Raw genomic sequence first — 24,295 nt, forward strand, 5'->3', positions numbered from 1 at the left:
TGAGTCCACACAGCCTGATTCCACCAGCCTGAGTCCACACAGCCTGAGGCCACCAGCCTGAGGCCACCAGCCTGAGTCCACACAGCCTGAGCCCACACAGCCTGAGTCCACACAACCTGAGCCCACACAGCCTGAGTCCACACAGCCTGAGTCCACACAACCTGAGCCCACACAGCCTGAGTCCACACAGCCTGAGCCCACACAGCCTGAGTCCACCAGCCTGATTCCACCAGCCTGAGTCCACACAGCCTGAGTCCACACAGCCTGATTCCACACAGCCTGAATCCACACAGCCTGAGTCCACACAGCCTGAGTCCACCAGCCTGAGTCCACACAGCCTGAGTCCACACAGCCTGAGTCCACCAGCCTGAGCCCACACAGCCTGAATCCACACAGCCTGAGCCCACACAGCCTGAGCCCACACAGCCTGAGTCCACACAGCCTGAGTCCACACAGCCTGATTCCACCAGCCTGAGTCCACACAGCCTGAGTCCACCAGCCTGAGTCCACACAGCCTGAGCCCACCAGCCTGAGTCCACCAGCCTGAGTCCACACAGCCTGAGTCCACACAGCCTGCGACGGTAAACATGACCATGCTCCCCGGAACCCAGACAGCTGTGGGCCACACACACACTGCGCCCCTCACAGTGCGGGACTCGGGGGGAACCCCGAAGGGCAATCCTTCCTTACAATCCCCAAATCCGATGGAGACTCAACCCCCGAGACTTCGTTTGGTGCATAAACCAGCATCACAGTCTAGCTGTTTGTTTTTAATTCCTTGTTTGTTTGTTTTATGTCAAACGATAAACACAGTCCCAGGGCCCGCCTGAATAGCACCATGGAGATGGGACCTGACATGCCTGACTGTTGACCTCGGCCTTCTCCTCCTAGTCCTCCAGTTCCCCAGGGGTTGACACCATAAGCCCTCTTTTCAGACAGAAAGACTGAGACTCAGAGAGACCACCTGCCCAGGGCCCCAGCCCTGGAATGAGGCAGGGTTGACATTCTCGGAGCAGGTGCGCCAGCCCCTAAAACCCATGCCTGGCTCACAAATCCAGGGACTGGAGGGGGCGCCTCAGGGAACAGTGCACCAAAGACGGGTGTGTGGAGACAGAGAAGAGGGTGGCCTGAGAGGACACGGGAAGCAGCAGAAATTCCGTGTAACGAATGCTTACGGGTAGATCAATAGGACAGGATAGAGCCCGGAAATAACCCCACACCTTTAAGGTCAATTAATATTTAACAAAAGAAGCAAGAACATACAATGAGATAAAGATAGTCTCTTCAATACATGGTGTTGGGAAAATTGGACAGATACGTGCAAAAAAGCGAAACTAGACCACCAACTTACACCGTATACAAGAGTGAGCTCAAGACCATGAGCCTCATGTCTCTAGGCCTTCGCACATGCAGTTCCCCCTGCCGGGAACACCTTTCACGTCTCTCACTGCCAGGCTACATCTTCCTCCTTAAGGACACCTGCTGGGGGAAGCCCTCCCTGACCCCTTAGACAACAGCCATGTTCCTGCTCGAAGCTCCCGGCAAACAGTTACTTCCCCTGGGAGATGAGAATCACTCCCCGTGGCCACGCCCCCACTGGGCCTCAGTTTCATGAGGGATGGGCCATGACTGTCTGGTCACCATAGCGATCCCCACGGATACCACCCAGCAGTGTCCTGGTACACAGCAGGTGCTCAGTACGTTTATGCCAAATACACAAATCCTCACTTGTGCCTGGGATGTATTGAGGGAGATGGTGTTATCACAGCCACTGGCTGATGGGTAGAGTGAGCGCCTGGTTGGAGCACCAGCCTCGAGCCTGGTCCGTTGCTTCTCCTGCCCCCTCCTCCACCCCCAATGGGCAGAATAAGTGGTGAGCAGGGCCTGGGCCCCTGAGAGGGTCTGCGTCCCCCCACTAGCCACCAGTGTGTTCACCCCAGAGCCCACGGAACTGACCCCACCACCCCTCCGTCGGGGAGGGCCTGGCACAGAGGGTGGCTCTCGCCTGTGTGCCCATCCCCCCTGCCAAACCTTCTGCATGGAACCACATGAAAAAAAAACAAACAAACAAACTCATCTTAACCGTAAAAACAAGGGAATGCCCTTTGGCCTAGCTATGCCTCTCCTGGGACGGGGCCTGAGGAAATATTCCAAACTGTGAGCAACGCTTTAGGCACGAAAAGTGTGCATTGTTTACAGGAGCAGAGTGGGAATATTCTGAGTGGCGACAACCAACCAGTGGGGGAGGGACTGGAAGCTGCACATCCTCGGAGAGCCCGGGTTTGCCTGGGAGGGAAACCCTAATGTTTATGACAAGTCCCACGGAGGATGCACAAGGTGGGAAGGGAATTGGGGGGGGAGATAGGTGTGGGACAAGGACGGGAAGGACACCCTGGAGGGACAGCCCTGCTAGCCTGGAGCTCGAGGGAACATCACGGTCTAGCTGTTTGCTTTTAATTCCTGGTCTGTTGTCTGTTTCATGTGGAGCTATAAGCACCAACACACAAGGGCAGGGATCTGTGCGAGGAGATGCTGCGGCCCAAGTCCAGCTTGGAGTCTGGCCATGGGATGCTCATGGGGGCGAGGGAAAGGGGGACTCCAGGGAAGCCGTGGGTCCCCAGGGAACCGGGGGACTGAACCCCGAGTCCTCTTGTGCACGAGGAGGGAAGGGAGGGGGGAGGAGGGGTGCTGGGGGCGGCTGCAGCAGGGCTGGGGAGGGGGCACCGTGGGCTCCATTGTTCACGTCCTGGGGTCTGTGCTCTGCACGGGCTGCTCTGTGACTCACGGTTTTGAAGTCATTTCCTACCTCGGTAACACAAGTTGTTCTTGCAGCCGCCTCCGTAGCTGGGCGGGCACTCGGAGCAGGGCCGGCCAGTTTTGTACGGGGCCTCTCCAATCCAGTTTCCCCTGAGGACAGACACAAACACTGTCAGGAGGGGCTGCCCCTCGAGGGCCCAGGTCACCCCTTTCCTGGCCCCCCTTGGGGCCGAACACGGTGGGGAAGGAGGACGGTGGATGCCATGAAATGGGAGTGAGGAGCTGCCTGGACCCCTCTTGAGTGCAGAGTCTAAAGATTTGTAGAGGAACCCCAGCTGAGAGACACCTGTCCCCTCCCTGACCTGAGTGTGTGTGCCAACACCCACCGGCCCCAATGTGCCACGGGTGCTCCCCTCACTCGACTCTGAGCACTGTCCCCCGGCCCAGCCCCAGCGCCTTCGTCCTGGGAAGCTGCCAGGATCCCTCTTTGCAAACGTTTTCAAATGAGTAAACGTCAGTGTGTTCATGGAGTACCTGGTGTTTGGACCACACACCCAACCCAGGTCACCCCAAACTTTCAACGCCCCAGGAGGACATGCTAGAATTCAACCCTTTGCCATAGGAAGGAACTGAGGCTCAGAGGGGCTCGGCGACTTGGCTGAGGTCACACAGCGAGATGGGACCCAGGCTATCTGCTCTCAGGGCTGAGACTAAGGTCCCTCTGAGTGGCCCGGACCCCGTCCATCTCCCTCGGATGTTCCTGGGGCAGGAGGACCATCCCAGTCTGGAGGCCATTCGGTGAGATTTCTCCAGGGCCCAGGGAGCAGGTGGTGAGTGGAATCCCCAAATCCTTCTCATAGCATCTAAATCTTCGGCAACACAGATAGGAGCTGTGACTGACCGAGGACCAGACTCTGATTTATTCTAGAAACTTCCTAAGTGGCCACCTCATCATCCATCCCTTCTCCCAGGAAAGGGACTCGGGCCTGCTGCTGGCCAGGCTAGGCCCCCGCGTCCTCCAGCTGAGTGGTGAAGAGTAGATGCTCCAGGTTGGACCCCAACCCTGCCAGCTAGGTGACCCCCACTTTTCCCAGCCCTGAGCCAGTCTGCTCTGTAATGGGGGTTGGGGGTGGCGACAGGTGAGTGACTGTATGGACACCTCAGACCCAGGCCCCTCTCAGGGTGAAGGCCGCACGCTCTGAGCGCTTCCGAAGCCAACAGCGTGTCCAGGTGATGTTTCTGACCACTTTCCAGGGAGGGCCCTGCGGGTATTGGCCAGGAGACAAACTGCAAAAAACACGCTCTCTGTTTAACCTCTGGCAGCTCAAAATAGCGGATGGCATCACCCAGGGCCATGTGGGCATCAGGCCTGGGACGGAGGGCGGGTGCTGTTCTAACATGCTCATCGCTTCAACCCCCACACACCCCGGGGGCCGAATGGTGGGTCCTCACCATGCTCAGACCCCGCTCGGCTGGCCTCCTCTGCTGCGGACAGCGAGGCTGGCTGGGTACTCCCGGGCCTTTGGAAGGACTCTGCCGAGCAGCCCGCTGCCAGGCAGACAGAGAGGGCCCAGAGCCTGGCCTGCTGCTGGGCTAGACTCAGTAAGTTTCTTCAGACTATCTGGACCCCCAGGTGGCTCATCCCTTCCCCAGCCGAGATGCCAGCCAATCGAGGGTTCTGGATTTCCTCCAAGACGAGCCACACTTCCGATGTCCAGGAGGAACAATGCTCGGTGAGCGTGTACAGAGGCTGACGGGGCACCAGGCTCTGCACCAACACCCTGTCCCTGGACAACCAACCGCTTCACTCTTCCAACAGCCCCGTGAAATAAGTGTCCACTCCGATGCACAAGGACCCTTCACAACCCACCCCTGCCCAAAAGGATCTGAGCCCACACACTACCCCTGGGTCCACCCTCCCAACCTCTGCCCGCTGCAAGGCAAGGGGCTCTGCCCGCTGTAGGAGAAGCCATGGAATACCACACAGCAATCAGAGAACGGCCCACTGAACACAGGATACCACAGACAAATCTCACAGACGTGGTGCTGGGAGGAGGATGGTGGGCGCATGAGGGCCTGTCTGTCAGGTTCATGAGTATGAGACAGACTGGCAGATGGAAAGGGAGGTCAGAATGGGGCCACTCAGGTCGGGGGGCATCCTGGGGTGCTGGATACATTCTCTAATGTGACCTGGCGGTAGTGACGTGAGTATGAACTGAATTGTGTGTTCCCACAAATTCATAAGCTGAGATCCTAACCCCCCTTGTGGCTCGAAGTGGAGATGGGACTTCTAAGGATGTAATGAAGGTTAAATGTGGTCATAAGGGTGGGGTCTGGTATCTTTATAAGAGACACCGACAAGTCTTTCTCTCTCTCTCTCTCTCTCTCTCTCTCTCTCTCTCTCTCTCTCTCTCTCTCTTTCCCTCCCTCTCTCTCCCTCCCTCCCTCCCTCCCTCCCTCCCTCCCTCCCTCCCTCCCTCCCTCCCTCCTTCCCTCCCTCTGTTTCTCAGTGTGTACATCAGGAAATATCACATGAGGACACAAGGAAAAGCCATTTCCAAGCCAGGAACAGTCCTCACTAGAAACTGGCCCTGCTGAACCTTGAGCTGGGACTTCCAGCCTCTAGAACGGTGAGAAATAAATGTTTATTATTTAAGTGCCCAGTTTCGGAGTGCCAGAGCAAATACATATATGTAGGTGCGAAAATTTATCAAGCTGCCTACTTAAGATTCATGTCTTTAAGCCCAGCCAGCATGGCTCAGTGGTTGAGCATTAACCTATGAACCAGGGGGTCATGGTTTGATTCCTCGTCAGGGCACATGCCCGGGTTGTGGGCTTGATCCCCAGTGTGGGGTGTGGAAGAGGCAGCTGATCAATGATTCTCTCTCATTGATGTTTCTCTCTCTCTCTTCTTTTCTTTTCCTTTCTGGAAATTAATAAAATGTGTGTGTGTTTTTTAAAATATTACTGTATTTTACCCTCCTGGATTATTCCTTTTTCAAGAAAAGGAGTGGGAGCTAAAGAAGAGAAGGGTTGGAATTTTGATCGGGTCTTCTAGTGTATTCCTTATATAAAGAGTCAAATCAAATTATCCCTCCCTCCCCACCTGCCACTCTGTCAGGAATTCCACCACCGTGGACCAGTTTATTGCTCTTTCATGGGCTGCATCCCTCTCCATCAATGACATAATCCCCCTTCTCCCTATGGGCTGCCGAGACACGGCCACCACAGGCGAGTCAGATGGTTGATGGAGAGTTCTCTTTTCCTCCCAACCTCAGCAATTCGCCCTTCATCGCACCCATGGCCGCTCCGGACCCAAACCAAATAAATGAAGTCATTCCCATTTCATTCAGTCACTGAGCAAATACACCTCGAGGCCTGCAATGTGCAGGGCATGGTGCTAGGATGGCCGCCAGCGTGCAAACCGCAGGCCGTGAGCTGGGCGAGCAATTCCCCGAGAATGAGCACATGTTTGCCTGATGAGCAACGTAGGCGAAATGAGTCAAGGGATTAACGACATCGGCCGTGTGAGGAAGAAGTGGGGCTCTGACATCATGGGATGTGGTCCCTTCTGAGAGGGGGGAAATACAAAGATGCAAAACTCCATCCAACGTGAATACTGTGTCATAGAGTGCTATCTGCTGCATATTTTCAGAGAGAAAAAATAATACTGATATTGCTGTGGCAGACCCCGCTGGTTGCAGGCGACAGCTATTCCTGCTTCTGATTTGTACAGTAGTCCCAGAGGAGGCTTACAAAGTCAAATGGGGCAAGTCCATTGGTCAAAGCCAATTGGAGCAACCTGATTCCCCCGTTGGCTGCAATTGGTCTAGTGCTAGCCGATGACATAGGGAGAAAGTGGGCCAGGGGTGAGGAAGGCCTAAGGACAGAGTTATTTTATCCATTCTCCTTCCTTCTTGCTTGGGAAGATGTGATGCCCAGTGCTTTGCAGCCAGGGGTCCATGAGGAGAGGATAGTACAGCAAGAAGACAAAAGGAGCCTGAACCCTGGTTGACACTGATGATCTGTTAAGCTAACCCAGATTCACCACCCTCTAGACTAGTGGTTCTCAATCTTTCTAATGCCACAACCCTTTAATACAGTTCCTCATGTTGTGGAGACCCTCTAACAATAAAATTATTTTTGTTGCTATTTCATAGCTGTAATTTTGCTACTGTTATGAATCTTATGTAAATATCTGTGTTTTCTGATGGTCTTAGGCGACCCTGCTAGCAGTTCTGACCTGTGGGTTGTGACCCACAGGTTGAGAATCGCTGCTGTAGAGCCTAAGACCCAGGCTGTGGAGCCTAAGGCACGAGCTCCTCGACCCCAATTGGGGCAGGCCAGCTAGACATACACCCCCATGCACGAATTTGTGCACTGAGCCTCTATTGTGAAATAATGAGGAGATGCCCCTGTTGAAGACAGTTTTAGCTGGGTTCTCTGCAACTGGTGAAAGCATCCCAACCCCCAGGACCGTGCCAACTTGCTCTTACTTTGGAGAGTAGTTGCAGACGAGGTAGACGGCATTCTCCCACATGTCTCCCCAGACGTTCATCCTCGAGCAGGTGTGCACAGCGCAGCCGACCCTGTTGGTGGTGGCCCACACTATCTGAAAAGACCACAGCCCCGTGTCAGAACTCAGGGGCCAGGCACACCAGGGTGACACAGTCCGGCCTGGACCACAGGGTGCTGGTGAGAGGGTCTGTGGTGAAGGGGTGAAGGGCCAGATTTCCCCCAACCCACTGAAGATCTAAAACAAACAAAAACAAACACCGAAAACCAAACCACACACCAGGAAATGCCCCAGCGTGTAAAAGTGCCATAGAAGCTCCTAGTCTCAGCGTTCTACTTGTGAGCCATTCAGCCCACCAGTTACAGTCCGAATGGCATCAGATTGAAGGGAAAAGTTAAGGCGAGGACAGTGGAGGATTTCCGACTGAGCAACGACCCTGTAGGGCCCCGTGAGCGACTGGGGACGGTGGGCTGAGTCCAGGCCACCGCTCCAGGGTTACCTGTGTGTAGTGGGTGCACATGGCCCCTGAGCACCTCTCTGGACACCAAGGGTTGCACTCGTGGGGGTAGGGGTAGGTGTAGTCCTTCACCTCGTCGTACCAGGACTGCACATGGAACCCGGGAGAGCGGTACCTGCAGGGACAGATCAGCTGGTGACATTGGGCCACCACACACCCGACAACGGAGGCGGCAGCTGGCAACACCACCCAGGGGTCGACTGGAGGAGAGGCCCCTTCAGGGACAAGAGTCCCCAGTCCTGCCCAGCACCTGTTAGAAATGCTGCTACCCAAAGCAGCAAGGGGCTTGCCTGGGCATGCCCAGAGCATCCCTCCGGTGGCCCACATGCCACCCGAGTGTCCGGGAAACATTTTCCTGGCCCCCGATGAGTCTTTTTTTTAATGTTCATAATTATATATGTATTTTCATGTACATTTGGGGAAATATATGCAGTCCATGAACCCTATATGTTGCTTAAGACAAAACTTGACTTAAGACATTTAAAGTCAATGCAGAAAAAAATATTGACTAAATAGTTAAACTGGTGATGCATAGATGGGATACCCCCCATGGCCGGGGGAGGGTCTGGAAGCTTGGAAGGAGCTAGCTACGGGGACCAGGCAGATGGCCCCCACCACCCGCCAACAGATGATCATCATTGCTTGGCTGCCTGGGGGGAACGCAGGGGCGCAATGCAAGGCAGGAACCTCCTCCGGGCCAGAGCCTGCGGCATCCAGAGCTCTGCAGTCAGTGCACACACCCTCCTGGAAACTTCCTCTTTGGGATTTCTTCCTGAGCCTCCTCGGCCGCAATAAGGAGGGCCCCGGGGTCATCATCCTTGGTGGCCACGGCCCCTCGCTGGGTCCCGGCCGCCAGGCCGGCCCCGGTTATTTTCTCAGGAAAGAAAATAAACTGGATGCAAATCCCAGGTCGCCGTCGCCAGCGAGGGTAAACAAAGCGGTTCCAATAAAAGAGAGAGGAGGCGCGGGGCCTGGCCATTCCTGAGTGCGCTGCGGTGAGATGGGCAGTTAGAGGTCTTGTAACAATTACCGTCGGAGCCCAGAGCGCGCGGCGGTGGTCAGTGGTCAGTGACGTGGCCGGGGAGCGGCCTGCGCTCCCGGGGTGGCCGGCCGGGGAAGGAACACAGCCACCGGGCAAGCGGCAGAGCGAAGGGACACCCACCACCCGTCTGTCCCCAGAGCCCAGCCAGGCGGGGCAACGGGAGCTTGCCAATAAGGAACTATTTGGGAATGCAAGCTAGTAGCATTCACCAGAAGGGGAGACCTTGGTGTCCTTGGCCCACCCACCCCACTCCTCAGAGCTGTCCTAACAAAGCAATTCAAAGGAACCAACCACAACACAAGCAAGCGACAAGAACGGGATGGCTAGCCGAAACCAGTTTGGCTCAGTGGATAGAGCGTCGGCCTGCCAATTGAAAGGTCCCGGGTTCGATTCCAGTCAAGGGCATGTACCTTGGTTGCGGGCGCATCCCCAGTAGAGGGTGTGCAGGAGGCAGCTGGTCGATGTTTCTCTCTCATCAATGTTTCTAACTCTCTATCTTCTCCCCCTTCCTCTCTGTAAAAAAAATCTATTAAAAAATATATATTTTTTAAAAAGAACAGGATGGCTAAATGCGGCTTGTCCACTTGCTAGCCCAGAGGCAGCCTTGGGAGACGCTAACCATGACAACTATGCAGCAGGGAAACTGTTTGGTATTGTATGAGAAGGGGGAAAATGAATTAAGAGCTGTCCTGGCCACAGTTACAACTGCGTCGAAATATGCCGGCCGGCAGCCAAAGGCTACACGGGCGCCCGGAAACTGAGAGGAGCCGCAGCCGGCGGCGACGGGAGGATGGATGCTTCCCCCGCAGATGTGCCGTCCCGGGCCACCGCGGGCTGACGTTACAGAAAGCAGAACCCCCGGAGGAGAGGGTGCCCCGTGGATCTGCTTCCATGAAGTCATGTCTCTCCCGACCCAGCGGACACCTGCCCAGGTTTGTCCTGAGAGGGAGCAGCCCAGAGGGAACGCGAGCAGCTCGTGGCCCGGTGGAACTCCGGAACGGCAGCAGCTGAAAAATGTCAGGGGTGAAGTCAAGCAACGCCTGACCTGTGTTTCGAGGGGATATTTCAAGTCCTGTTCAGCTTTACCGATGATTGGACAAAAGGAAGGCGGACCTGAGGCCCGGGCCTCCCTGGGTCCGATGCAGAGCCATTGGCACAGCATGCTGGTCAAGAGGCGTTCTCTCCGCGTTCTCTGACGAAGCCAGCCCCAGCCTGGAGGGGACTGTCAACCGGGCTGCGTGCCTGTGTCCGTGGCCCAGTTGACTTTGGGGAAGGCCAGGGAATGACAATCAACTGTCCACTGTCAAGTACATCCCAAGGGCAAGGCACTGCCAGGCCAGGAGGCCTTGGGGGTTCAGCGGTGTGAAGGAGCCCCTCCATGGCTGGACAAGGGGGGCGGTGAGGGACGCCTGCCCACGAGGTAGAACCTGGCTGGGCCTTAAAGAGTGATCAGGCCGGGGCCGGTTTGGCTCAGTGGTAGAGCATCGGTCTGCGGACTGGGAGGTCCGGGTTCGATTCCAATCGGGGGCATGTGCATTGGTTGTGGGCGCATTCCCGGTGGGGGGTTGTGCAGGAGGCAGCTGGCCGGTGTTTCTCTCTCATCGACGTTTCTGGCTCTCTGTCTCTCTCTCCCTTCCTCTCTTAAAAATCAATGGGATATATTTGGGGGGAAAAAAAAAGAGTGATCAGGACCCAGACGTGCTGGGGCAGAGGAGACGGTACGGACCCACCACTAAAGGGGCGAACATTCCCATCTTCCCAGCGTGCCCAGCCAGCTCCTTCCTGGCCGGCTGCAACCGCCCCAGAAGCCCTTCCGAGGAGAGGGAATGGAAAGCCCACGCTCTGGAGTCTATTGGTCGGCGTCTGGAGCCAGCCATCGGGCTCACATCCATTGTGCCCATTCCTCGGAGTGTTCCCGGGCACAGAGCGTCTGTCTCCCCCGCCGCCAACGGCAGGGGTGGTCTCCCGCCCTCTGAGTGCGTGACCACGAGGGCTACGTGTGATAACGGCAGTTCACACGTAAAGGGGGGGGCGGGCCACGGCGGCTCTTACCTGCCCCAGTGCACGGCCAGGTTCTGCCCGATGGACACCAGCAGGCTGGTGGGCCCGTGCTCCCAGATGCACTCGTGGGCCCACGCCGCTGCCGACCTCGCCAGGTCTTCGTCCCAGGTCTGCGGGGGGAGGAGAGACGGCACCTTCAGAGTCGGGGACGCCCACACTGCGGCGGCGCCCCCCACCGAGGCTCCGGGCGGGCCGCGTGAACAGCTCCACGGAGTTCCTCACTCCGCAGTGGGAGTGGCAGGTCGGCCAGGGGCCCGGAGGAGCCCGATCCACAGCTGCCCTCCGAGCTCCTGCTCCACCTGTAACCTGCCGGGGGCCTTGGGTAAATCCCTTCTCCCAGCCTCAGTCTCCTCCCCTGTGAAACAGGGGTGGATACGTCCTGCAGAGGGATGGTGGTGATGGCCACCCAACAGTGTGAGTGTACTTAAAGGAGCTGAACTGGCAAATTCTGTGTTATGTGTGTGTGTGTGTGTGTGTGTGTGTGTGTGTGTAAGTATCAAGAAATGTCTTCAACTTGCCCAGCCCTGCTCTCCTCTGGCATCATGACTAAGGTGACCAGACATCCCGCTTTTGGCAGGACAGTCCCGTGGCATTTTAAGATTCTTTCCAAAAATCGGGACTTTTTTAAAAACGCCACGGGACACAGGACAAATTGCTAAAAAAAAATCAGGACTGTGCCACCAAGAGCAGGATGTCTGGTCACCTTAATCTTGACCCAACCTAAACCCAGGGGGCTGGGGTAAGGGCCTGGGCCAGAGTCTGCAGACAGGCTCCGCAGCCGGCCCTGCATCCCAGCTGGTGCCGGGAACACACGTCACTCCCAGGGAAAGAACGGGGAACAAAGCAAAGGGTCGTTTCTCTCTGAGGAGGAGCAGACACCAGGTGGCCCTCCGAACCAGCTGCTGCGCGGCCCCTGCCCGGTCCCTGGACAGATGCACCTGCTCACGGGCAGGCAGGGCGTCCCCGCCCCACGTGGCCCCAGCCCCTGGCGCGCAGTAGGTGCCCACTGAAAGGCTGTCTGGGTAGAGCCCCCGGGCCTATCCAGGAAGAGGCGGCTTAAACCGACTGCGAGGCCCCAGGATGGAATGTCCAAGGCTGTGCTTCCCGCTCCTCCTGTCCTGCTGCCCTTTCCGGCCAAGACTGCCAGGACTCCTCATACCCGGAGCAAGTCCTGCCCTTGGGTATGCCTCACACCCTGACTCCCCTCCCATTGATCTGCGGACCCTCAGATTCATCCCTCGCCAACAGCATCCCACCTTCAATGCCACCAAGCCCTGAGCTGCTTCTGCCTGGGGTCTCTCCCATGTCCAAGCAAAGCCGGAATGGGGATGAGGGGTGGTCAACCCTCCCAGGACCACCCTCAGCCAATGGGGACAGGCCTGTGGATAAGCACACCCACCTCCCGCCTTCAGGAGGATGACCGCCTGCTGCTCCCTTCACTCAGCAGATCCCAGCAGGTCTCACCCCACCTGAACCCCCCCAAGTGCACTTCCTCCCTCCTGTCTCCCAGACTCATGGGTCAGCCCCCAAATAAGCTACCTGCACCAAGTCAGTGACTCATTCATCTCCAAGCAGGGGAGAGGTGGGCAGCGGGGATGAGGGCAGCTGGCACACGCACAAGACCCCTCTGGAGGTGCCCAGCTGAGGCCCTTCCCAGTGTCCAGAGAGGCAGGGCAGAGCCTGGGCGGGTGCCAGTCCCACCCTGAAGGTCACGGGCTTCTCAGAAGCTCACTGTGTATTCTGTGCTGGGCTCGAGAGCGATGTGAACCCTGCTTGCCGTTGGTCTGAGTCCATAGCATTCCCTACAGCTCCGAGCGGAGGGGAGCAGGGAGGACAAAGGTCGAGTTGGGCAAAGAGGGCTGGCCGGGCGGGACTTTTGGGTGGTTAAGGCTTTTGACATTCTGGCTGGAGACACGCAGACCTGATGTCTGGCCCACAGCAGGACACAGCCACGAGAACCCAGATCTGCCCTCCCTCCACTGGAGGCTGAGCATCCCCATCCTGCCCACCCTCATCCTGCCCACCTTCGCCTCCCACCCTCCTCCAGGCTCCAGCCATGCCTGCCACACAGTAGGACCTCAAAACACTGCTCCCCAACACTGGACAGGAGCTCAATTGGTTGGAGCATTACCCGTCAGGACACGTCTAAATTGCAGATTCAATCCTGGGTCGGAGCACTTATGGGAGGCAACCAATCCATCTCTCTCTCTCTCTCTCTCTGTCTGTCTCTCTTTTTCTCAAATCAATAGAAACATATCCTCGGGTAAAGATTAAAAAAAACAAAAACAAACACACAATGTTCCTATGCAGAGCTGGCAGTCACGGATCTGGCTATGTGGTGAGCTGTTGACAACTGACACTATTGATCAGTGTCCTTTCCACGCTGTGTTACATGTCTCCTCTGTCACCCAGAATAATGCATGCGTGAGTAAATGAATGAATGCACGTGTGAATGAGTGCACACACAATGAAGCTCACTTCCCCAGCTCACGCCAGCCCTCACGGACCTCCTCCAGTCCCCACCTGCCCTCCTGCCCCCGACCCCCCACTCAGCCTGTGCTTCCCCAGTGACCACTGCGCTCCAACTAGTCCATGTCCCTCCGAAGGAAGGTGCAGGTGGACACCCTTTAGCCCTCAAGGGATGACTCGAGGAAGGAGAAGGGGCAGAGTAGGGCAGTAAGGTGCACTGGTGAGAGCATTTGTGTCAGGTGAGCCTGGGTGTGACACAGGCTCTGCCCTTGCTGGCTGTGTGACTTTGGGCAAGTGGCTTCACCTCTCTGTGCCTCCGTATCCCTACCTCTAAATGCGATAATAGAACCTGCTGGAATAGGACTTGGGGGACGGCTGAATGAGAGCAGGCATCACACCTCGGGCGGGATGCAACGTGGCCCTCAGTAATCAGTGCCACCTTTAACTTCCTCAAGCACCTGCTATGTGAGAGGCAGTGCTGGGCCCCGGACCTCTGAGCTGCCATCATCTGAGCTCCTGCCACTTGCCAGAGCATCGGCACCATTTTCATTTTTTTATTGTCACAACAGCCCTGGAGGTGTGTCTTATCTTTTCATTATTGCAGACAGATTAAAACAAGAGGCTAAGGGAAGTTTATTTATGGCACTTGTCTAAGATCACACAGCCAGGAAGTTAGCCCTTCAACAACCCAGTCTTATCTGTCTTCCAAGGGGTGTCATCCTCTCTGCATGCTGTCACCAAGTCCTGGTCCCACTCACCACATGAGTAATAGTTACTAAAGTAATAACAGCAAAAGCATAGTTAACGTGTATTTAGTACTTATCATGCATTACCTCACTGACTCCTCCAAACAACCCTAGGAGAAAGGCACTTTTACTATCACCATTGTGCCATGAGGAACGATAAACAGAGAGGCCAAGCAGTCTGCCCAGAGTCACACAGCCAGCAAGTGGCCGCTACCTAAACCGAGGCAGGCTGGCTTCAGAGCCTGCTCACTTACAAATCCTCAAAACAGGTGTCTTAACTCTTTGGAACTTTAACCCTCACCCTCCAGTGCTGAGGCTATTTCAAAGGACTGTGGCCTGAAGCCTCAGCGAGCAGGGCTGAGTAGGAAGCTACGTTTTCAAGACACTTTCTCAATCGGTGCCACTTGTTCGGGTGGAAAGAGGAGCAGATGGGCAGCACTGAGCCTGAGATGCTGGGTGGAGGTGCTGAGCCTTAACTGCCTTCCCTACTAGGTGGCCCCTGCACAGAGGCGTCCCCCACAAGGCCCCCGAAGGCTCAGTTTCCGACAAGCAGGCTATGGAGACCTAAGGACCCAGATCCCAACTTCAATCCTGGAGTATCACAGCGCTGACAAAGAGGAGAAGGTGGCAGGATGGTCACAGGCTGTCCAGGAGGCCCGGCCTTGCCTGCTGCCTATCTCAGCTCCCTTCACTCGCCTCAAGTCTTCCATACAATCACCGATGAGCTCAGTGCCACTAGGAAAAGACGAGCAGAAACCCAGCCTGCTCCAACAGAGTGGGAGGCAGCCAGGACCCGGGGCTTGGGGCTTGGGGCTCCATAAGCTTCAGGCTGAGGAAAATACCACTCCCTGCGGGCACCACTCGGGGCTTTGGGGTGGGAAGAGCACGGGGTGACCTGTCCAGAAAAAGGTGCAGCGTGTCCTTCCCCTATGGGAACCAGGGTCAAACCCACAGGCCGAGGAAAGGGTGGGGAGGAGTCTGTTTCCAAAGCCCAAAGAAATCTACCCTAATTTCCTACAGCTTTGACCTTATGAAAGTCTGCCCTGTGCATTTTGAAAGGGTGCCCGTTCTTCCTCCTAAAATTAGCACAGCCCCCTTTGGAATAAATGCCTGGACGGTTTTCTTAAGGGAGAAAAGGAATGTTTCATAATGACTTCCTGAAGTCTTGCTCTCAGGGCTCTGCCCGGACGGGTGGCCCGTTCATGGGCCCTAAGCTGGTGACGGGCCGCCTAGTGTGGGTTCATACAGGGACAGTGAGGGGCTCACAGGCCCATGGGTACATGGGCACACAGGACGGTCCCCAGCATGAGTGCTACCAAGGTCAGGGCTCAAGGCGACATGGCAGCGACCGCTGAGTCCCGGGGAAGGAGGGCGGGGCAGCGGAGGTGGACAGAGAAAGTGATGACGGCAAAGTGTTCTCGAGGAGGGAGGGCAGCTGTCCCCACGCAGCATCCTCAGAGGACCCCCAGAGACCTCTCTAGCCAAAGCGGAGGGAGGGAAACTAGTCACCAAGACAGACAGGGCTCCCGAGAAGAGCCTGGGATGCCAAGCAGGAAGCATTGGGCTCCGACCTGGGCACAGAGGGCCCTAGAGGCTCCTGAGCAGGAGATGTAGGAAGTGGAGATGTAGGAAGCGAAACATGATGGCAGGACCCAGAACGAGCTGGATGAGGGCAAGGTGGGCAGGGAAAGCCCCAGGGCTGAGGCTGTGCCCTAATCAAGGCGAGACAGGAGCAGGATGGGAAGATCGGGTGGGAAACACACTGGCTACAGAGCGGTGGCTGAGGTCCTGGAGTCAGCTGGACTCGGGTTCGAATCTGGCTCTGTCACTGCCAGCGGTGTGGCCTTGGGCCTCAGTTTCCTAATCTATTAAAAGGGCAAAAGAACCGCGCCTATTTCCCAGGGGTGGGGAATGGGAGGTGGTACTGACAGGAATGGAAACGGGTGAGCGAAGGCACGGGGGAGAGGGGGAGAGATCTGGACCTGGGAGAGCAGGCTGCCCCTTCTGCTCCTACGTGTGGGGTTTCTCCAGATTCAGAGGGGACCCCCACACTCTCCCTTCTCCCTCCCAAAGACACCGTATCTCACGGCCTCGGCCACACCCTCTCGGACAGAGAAGGGGCCGGAGGAGGACCAGGCCGCCACAGTAACCACAGTAACCCACAGCCCGGGGTGAGGTCTGAGCTCAGTTGTCCCAGGAACCGTGGCAGCACAGGATGCTCCCAGTGGAAACTGAGGCTCAGGCTGGTGGTGTCCAGGCCACACAGGGAGGAGGCGGCAGCCCAGCCCCGAGCGCCCCCCCCCCCCACTCCACCTCTGGAAGCTTCGGGGCAGCAGGAGGGCTGAGCTCAGGGAGGCGGCAGAGTTGCTGGCGAGAAGGCGGCCTCTGCTCACGGGAGCTGTTTGGCAGGATACGGAGAACAAGGCAGGGGCCCCTCTGCCTCCCCGGACCCCAAGCCTGCCCCACAACAGGGACTGAGCACAAAGCAGGGCATGCACACTCACCATGTGCTCCATGTTGGAGGCCGGGGGGTGCACCTGGCCCCGCAGCTTGTTGTGCAGCATGAGGATCTCCTCCTGGTCCGACCGGGGGATGGCCCTGCGGGCCCGCGCATGCGGCCCGTCCTGCCGGTACTTGCTGAGCAGCTTCTCCAAGTGCGTGACGTTGGGCAGGAAGAAGCCTTGGGCTCCGCAGAGCAGCAGCACCAGCCCCAGGGGGGCGAGGCCGTTCGGGACGCAGCTCATGGCTCCTCTCCTGCAGCCGGTGCTGGGGCCACGGGGCAGCCTGGGCTCCTGGGCAGAGCTGGGGGCTCAGGCTCTGAAAGGAAGCAGAGGGCGGGGGGGGGGGGGGGGGGGGGGGCGGGGCGCCGGTCAGTACTAAGCCAGCTCAGGTATTGGCTTCAGCAGTGATTGGAGTAGATAGTATTTGCCCCCACTTTGCATATGTGGAAACTGAGGCTCACAAAAGCTAAGTAACCCAAGTCCCACCGACAAGAAATGGCAGAGCTGGGACTCAAGCAGAGGGTTTTCAGCAAGGCCAGCTGGCCGAACTCCACACAGGACATCCTGGCACAGTCTCTCCTGGACCCAAGTTCCCTGTCCCATCTTTTCTCATTGCGAGTCAGCATTTCTCCTCATTCAGGACTCAGGTGGGTCTATGACTGGGTTAAGTTCCAGCTCCTGCTTCCAATAGAGATTTATAAGGTCATTCACATCGCCAAAGGAGTTGCCCTGAACCAATGCTCCTGTCCCCGTGAAGGTGGACTCAGTTTGCCAAATGTGGTGAACAGGCACCCCCAGACTCCACATGGCAGACGGCTCCTCTTATCATGGCCCACACAGTCGCCAACACTCCCACATGTCACCCAACCCCAGCCAGGAACCCAGCTGCCTGCTCAGGAGTCAACATAGAGGGAGGACCTCCAAGGGGGGCTGTGTACCCCACTTTGACCCCCTGAGCCTGTTTGGCAAACCTGCTCAACAACCAAGCACATGGTCTACTCCAGACACTGCCAGACATTACCCTTTTGGCTGCTGGGTTAGTGGTTCCCACGGGTAATCAGTACCCGACGCACACATCAGGATGGTGACTATTGTAGGTTGGCAAAACCAACAGCAATGTGAGGGGACAGAGAGGGCGGGCTGGGGCTCCCCAACCTTCAGGGCACCATCACAGAGCTGCACGTCCCAAAGCACGCTCCTGGAACCCTCACTCTGACACCTGTCAGGCCTGCGGGCTGGGGGGACACATCATCCCTCTCAGAGAGCCAGAGTGCCGGCTGCAGGGAAGAACGCTCTCTCACTTTTATGACCCACCAGGGTCTCGGAGGTCCTTCCTAGCCTTTAGGCTGCAAGTCCCTACTCCAGGCTAATCCTCTTCCGAACCTTTCTTCCCTGGCACTCGTGTTATGAAGAGCTGCCTTAGTCTTCGAATACACCGACTAGCTTTAAAATCCCAAGGTCCAATCCATTAGGTGAATCCCCTCTGTGCCTTTTGTTCTTTCTAAAAACTCTTCCTGAGCAGCTACAAGGACCCGGTCACTTCATTCACATCGTTTCCAGTCCCAGGGCAATCCATCTGGTGGTCTGTCATCACTCCCATTTTACAGATAGGTAAGCTGCGGAGACGCAACGAGCCCAGGGCTGCTGTACTAGTGAGTGCAGATGCTGAGACTTGACGCCAGGTGTGGTGACTCTGAGGGTCCAGGGTTTCCGCTCATGCTACCCTGGCTCCCCTCTCCCTGGAGGCCAGAGGTCTCACCTCCACGAAAGGCACGCAAACTGTGACCCGCCTCCTGGCTATCGCCTGGTCCAAAAAGGCAAAGCAGGGCTTGAGCGAGTGTGTTCATTTACGTCTCTCTCCACCTCTGCGTTCTCCCCGGGGAGAGCTGTCAGTCACCTGATGACCTTCACTGAGCGCCTGTTTTGGGCTGGAACCCGGGACATGAAGATGAAGAGGACACTGTCCCTGGCCTCAAGGGGCTCCCAGTCCGGCTGGGGAGATAGGCAAGGAAAGCCACAGCCCCGATCCGGTGGGACAGGCTGTCTGAGGATGCCACAGGGAGCTGGAGGGTGGGGCTCCTGGATGGGAAGGCTGCAGGCCGTGCCTCAGTGCTAGCCCACCTGGAACCCTAATAGGCTTGATCTCCTCAACAAGGCTCGTTAGTGACAACCAGGTGCTCAGCAGTCGCGCTGGCTGGGACCGAAAGATGGCAGCCAGAGGAGGACACCCTCAGGGGCAAGACACAGAGTGGAGCAGGGAGGGGAGGAGCAGAGCCGGGAGCCGGGAGCCTGGACAGTAGAACGGGGAATCCCAGGAGGCAGAACAGAGGCCAGTTGCTCTGGGAAAGAGGCAGTTCTCATCCCAACCCTGGAAACTCTCCAGGGTCCTGACGAAGCCCGAGCTTCAGATAAAAATAACCGCCCTCGGAGGGGAGGCCTGGCTCTCTCTGGCAGGAGCCACATGCGCCCCCCCCCCCCCTGCGGAGTTCCCTCTGGGGCACAGCCCAGGGACTACGGGAAGGACTTCTGCGTGCTCGCGCGCCCCGCTGGGACTCAGCCCAGTGATGCCGAGCCCCTCGGGGTCCCTGATGTCGTTCTCAGGTTAGTCACCCCACCATATAAGAGCATTTCCCAGCTGCAGAAGGCCGGGCCGAAGGAGATGCCAAAACACACTGACGCTGTACCAAGACTTGAGATGAAGTGACAGCAAGGACTGACATCACGAGGCATCACAACACTTGCTTTGTGCTAAAGAGCTTGAGGGGCAGGCACCCCAAAGTTGAGGAACAGGAACTGCTTATGCAACTTGACTGTGGTTCATACTGAATCCTGGGTTTGGTCTAACCTGCCCATGGGCACAACCCAAACGGCTAACAGTAGGGCTAATCAGTAAGTAAGTCATGGGATGGTCATGGGTAGAACAGTATACAGCCGGTAAAAGGAATGAGCTAGAGCTATGTGAGTGTCAACATAAATAAAATTCAAAATCATGCTGGGCTTAAAAAAAAAAAAAAGCAAGAAAAAAAAAAGCAAGTTGTAGAATACTATGCTCATTGTACCATTTAAGTAAATTTTACATCATAAACCATATTTTGTGAATTTTTGGATATACATGGGCATGTACACACAAATATCTATATGTATATATTATATACACGTATCTGTATGTTTGTATTGTGTACATATATTATTTGAGTGTGTGTGTGTGTGTGTGTGTGTGTGTGATAAAACCAGGACTGACTCAGAGAAAGTTCATGGTGGTGATAAACTCCAGGGAAAGAGTGAGGGAACTGGAAGGAGAATGTAGGGACTTCATCTTTATCTTTAATATGTTATTTCTACTAAAATCTTAAGCAAATATGGACGTGCGCCCCGCTGCTCACAGGCTGAGTCGGCAGGAGCTACGAAGCTGTAAGCAAAGCCCATCCTCCAAGCCGGGCCTGGGTGGTGAACACACACCCTGTGGATTTGTCTACTTTAAAACCAAGCAAAATGCTGGCGCGTGAAGGGGCAATGAAGCCACTGAGGGTCCCACGTGCATCCTTCTGGCATGTTCCCTGCACAAGCGCAACCTTATTCCTAAAGAGTCAACAAGCCATCTGCCCTCTGAATAGGAAAGGTTTCAATGAGAACTGATAAAGCCTCAGGTGGAGTTTTAGAGTTGGGAGGACCAGGGAGTTTCCTGGAACATTCCCAGTGGAAGAAAGCAAAAGTGAAACGATTTCTTCAAGCCTTCTCCGCCCTGCCAGGCTCTGGCCTGGGAAAGTCAGGCTTGCCCTGGGTCCCACCATCCGTGGCACCATGCTGGGCGGCGTGTCCAGCGTACTGTGGGGCCTGACAGAGGTTTGACCTGCCCGGGGCTCAGGGTGCCTGGGGGTCCATGTTGGAGAGGGGCAAAGCCTGGGTCTCAATGCTCCTGCTGAGTTTGGGCAGCAGGAGAACACTGATGACTTAAGCAATAGGAGGGCTGGCGTCTCCCTCACGTCTGTCTGCATTCCCAGAGCCCAGGTGCTGGCAGAGGAGCGAGCACACGGTTCTGGGCTGGGTTGTGTCTCTCACAACTTCCTATGTGGAAGCCCCAACCCCCAGCCTCTCAGAGTGTGACTGTATTTGGAGATCGGGCCTTTAAAGAGGCGGTGGAGTTGAATGAGGTCATCAGGGTGGGCCCTGGTCCAATACAACTGATGTCCTTATAAGAAGAGAGGTTAGGACACAGACACACGGAGGGAAGGCCGTGGGAGAACACAGGCAGAAGACGGCCATCTGCAAGCCACGGGGAGAGGCCTCAGAAGGAATCCCTCTGACACCTTCATCTCGGACTTGCAGACTCCAGAACTGTGAGAAAATAAAAGTCTGTTCTTTAATCCCTCCAGTCCGGGGTCCTTGGTTACCGCAGCCCCACCAAACTGGCCCGAGCATCAGACAAATGGATGACAGGCTCAGGTTCCAAATACCCTGCTGGCCACTATACGGAAGGAGGCAAAGCGAAGGTCTGGCTAGACCCTGCAGTGAGTCAGCCCACTTCACAGGCAACGCCAGCACCTGGGCCTGCTCTGACCACTCAGCTTCCACTGCCCAAACAGCTCAATCAGAACCTCAGGCCAAGCACTTCAGTCCCTTTTCCACTTACAATTTTTTTTTTAAATAAAAAGCTTTTTACAAATGAGACATACACATTGTCCAAGGCTGCCTGGAGCTTTCCAATGACAAGTACACACTTTCCCCCAGGGAGGCTGGCGGGGGGCTTAAGAGAGAGACCTACTGTGTGCCAATTGCTTCATTTCTCAATTCATCTCCCAGAGTCTCAGAGGTTTGGGTTCCACTATCCCATTTTAGAGATGAGGAGACTGTGGCCTCTGTGTTTAAGGAATGCCATCCAAGGTCATAAACCTACCCAGCGTAAACCTGGGCTGGAACGCAGCTCCATCTGACCTCAAAACCCTTTCTTACTGCCACTCCATAGATTTCCTGTCACACCCAGGCAAGAGAGGGGCCCCACCAACCCTATCTTCCTCTGCAATCCTCTCCTGCCCTCCTCTGCAGACTGCTGGATTCCGTGGAGCTCTGCTGATGAGAAGGCACGGATGTGTCACCCCCAGGGGACTGAAACCTTCACGTCACAGTGACATTCACCAAAACATGCCCCTGTTATTGGGCTTAGAACCCTGCCAACCTCCATCTGCTGACCAGCCTTTGACTCAAATGTGGCCAGCTGACCTCTGACCCCAGGCATTGATGCGGACTCTCTGTGGAACGCTTTCCACCTGCTGAGGTCCCAGCTGTTTTCCTAATTCCCAGAGGAGCTCGAACTTGGGTACCGGGACCAACTCTCCTAGGGTTGCCAAAGTGGTGTGGGGGGGCAGGCCCCCCCAAAGGCATTTTCTAGAGAAGCCCTCTTCAGCATTCTGACATCCCAGGCCTCATGCCACCCCTGGAAACATTTGCCATGGACTGCTCTAAGATACGGCAGAAATGCCCTCTGGAAGATCTTGTTCTTTTTCACCAACGTTGCAAATCCCAGCCCAGCAGGTCTGCGGGCATGGTAAAGCAGACCTCAGATATGATAAAGACACCGAGGTCTCATGGGGACATCCCAGACATCAGGCCACTGGAGAGGTGGGGAGGGACAACAAGGCCTTCAAACCCCGGGGTCGGCAGGGGGACTCTAGCCTGGCGACGGAAGTCACGGGAGGCAGATTCCTGCAGCGTGGCCCGGGGCGCTCAAGGACTTTGATCTCTGCTGCTTTCACCCCGTTTCACAGAAAACACAACTCAGTCCGGGAGACACTGCCTGGTGTCTGGGAGGTTGTGTAGCGAGTGGAACCAAGACTCAAATCGAGCTTTCTGAAAGCTTGGGGAGCTCTCCACAGCGCGATGCCCTCCCGCCTGGCCAAGGCTCTGTGGCCACGTGGGGTCAGCAGAGCTTTCTGTTCCCAGTCTAGCAAAGGGTCTCCTTGGTGGTGACCTCCTGGGTGATGCCACCACCATATTCAACCGTCAGAAGCGAGAAAAGGAGCATGGTTTAAGTTCGATGCGTCATCTCGCCTGGCAGCCTTTGCCTGTGTTTAGGAAAGCCTGCCAGAAAGATGAATCTTAGGACCGAGTCTGTCAGCCCTCGGCTCCGAGGCCGTGCCAAGCCCTCGGCTTTCGCACATGCTGTTCCCACAGCTCATCCTGTGACCCCAACAGGCCCCCTCCGCCAGCCCAGGCCAGGCAGATTAATTCCTGATCCTCACTTAAGACTCAACTCAGGGTCACCGCTTAATTACGCCTGCAGACCTGTTGGCTCATTCACAGCTGAATCACCAATGTCTGCCAAGCCTGTGTTCAATAAACATTTAAGGAATGAATGTGTGGCTCTCCTCCTCCTCCCGAGATCAGAAGAGCCGTGTAAACAATACACGTGATGCTTCATGATGGCCTGAAGCTTGGGCTCTCTGGGGCCAGAGACCTGGGCTCAGCGTCTGACACTGCCCCTCACTAGCTGTGTGACCTTGGACGTGGCACGTGGCTTCTCTGGGCTCCAGTGTCTGCACCTATATGGTAGAGGAGAATTGCAGGACTTGTCAGACTTTGGCAAACAAGACCAGCAGGTCTATCGCGTGATTAAACTCTAGGAAGCTTCAGGGAGGCAGTGACTCTTCAGCTGAATCTTCACCAAAGAGCAGGGGTTAATCTGCCCGGCCTGGGCTGGGGGAGGGGCAGGTTAGGGTCCAGGGATGAGCTGTGGAGTGAGGAACAAAGGAGAGATAAACATGATCATGTTAGCTATGTACTGTACAACTAACAGTGTTAGCTATGATGATGATGATGGTGATGATGGTGCTGCATGCCCCGCAGACATGCTGTTCGAAGGGATTCTTAGAAGGCTGACGTTCCTAGTAATAATGCAGAATGCAGCACAGAAGACTCCTCTCTCTTCCCCACATTATTTCAGAGCCAAGCTCTGCCTTGAGAGGAAATTTAACTTTTTTGTTGTTGTTAATCCTTGCCCAATGATATTTTTCCATTGATTTTTAGAGAGAATCGGAAGGAGGGGAAGAGACAGAAAGAAACGTCTGTGTGAGGGATACACACCAATTGGTTGCCTCCCGAGCACGCACGTGCCCCAAACTGGGGGCAGGGATTGAGCCCGCAACCAAGGTACGTGCCTTTGACTGGAACAGAACCCAGAAGCCTTCAGTCCACTGGCTGACGCTCTATCCATGAGCCAAACGGGCCAGGGCCAAAACCTAACTTTTAAAAATCCTATTAAGTGTCTAATGCTTGTGAGGCAGAGGAGAGGACCTCCCCTAACTTTAAAACACACTTTATTCAGCACATACAGGCATGGCCACTTTACCCATCTTCCGGGGAAGCAGGTGCCAAAATGCCACAAATCAGGTCTACTGCACCGATGTTGACCAAATGGCCAGGAACCATCGGGACAGATATATGTGGTAATTCATGCCGATGCCAATGACCCAGCTCAGATGCCACGGCTGCCATGGAGCTCTGTCTCCTTCCGGGGCTCAGTCTTCGCTGAGTGGACTGGCCCCTGGATGCCCAAGAATTCACCAGCCCGCACTGCATCTGTTCATACCATTTACCTCGCCAGCTAGACTATGTGCTTCTTGAGGGCTGGAATCGGCGGTGTGTTGGTAAATGTTTAACAACCAATGCTCAAAAATAAACTTTGTTGAACCC

At 55.9% G+C, this 24,295-nt stretch overlaps 1 protein-coding gene across 2 annotated transcripts in view; it reads right to left on the reverse strand.

Annotated features, from left to right (window-relative positions):
• The window catches only part of CRISPLD2 (cysteine rich secretory protein LCCL domain containing 2), a 67,008-nt gene that overhangs the window by 33,257 nt on the left and 9,456 nt on the right, over nucleotides 1-24,295 (reverse strand). For both annotated transcript variants that reach the window (XM_045582636.1, XM_036440578.2), the window contains exons 2-6: nucleotides 16,613-16,925; nucleotides 10,885-11,003; nucleotides 7,773-7,905; nucleotides 7,254-7,369; nucleotides 2,807-2,907 (exon numbers count right to left, since the gene is read on the reverse strand). In XM_045582636.1, the coding sequence (XP_045438592.1) occupies nucleotides 2,807-2,907; nucleotides 7,254-7,369; nucleotides 7,773-7,905; nucleotides 10,885-11,003; nucleotides 16,613-16,852 (709 nt within the window). In that variant the 5' untranslated portion in view covers nucleotides 16,853-16,925. The remainder of the gene's footprint in view (nucleotides 1-2,806; nucleotides 2,908-7,253; nucleotides 7,370-7,772; nucleotides 7,906-10,884; nucleotides 11,004-16,612; nucleotides 16,926-24,295) is intronic.

This window comes from Pipistrellus kuhlii, unplaced genomic scaffold (genome assembly GCF_014108245.1).
Source record: "Pipistrellus kuhlii isolate mPipKuh1 unplaced genomic scaffold, mPipKuh1.p scaffold_m20_p_17, whole genome shotgun sequence".
In the NCBI taxonomy this organism is placed as follows: Eukaryota; Metazoa; Chordata; class Mammalia; order Chiroptera; family Vespertilionidae; genus Pipistrellus; species Pipistrellus kuhlii.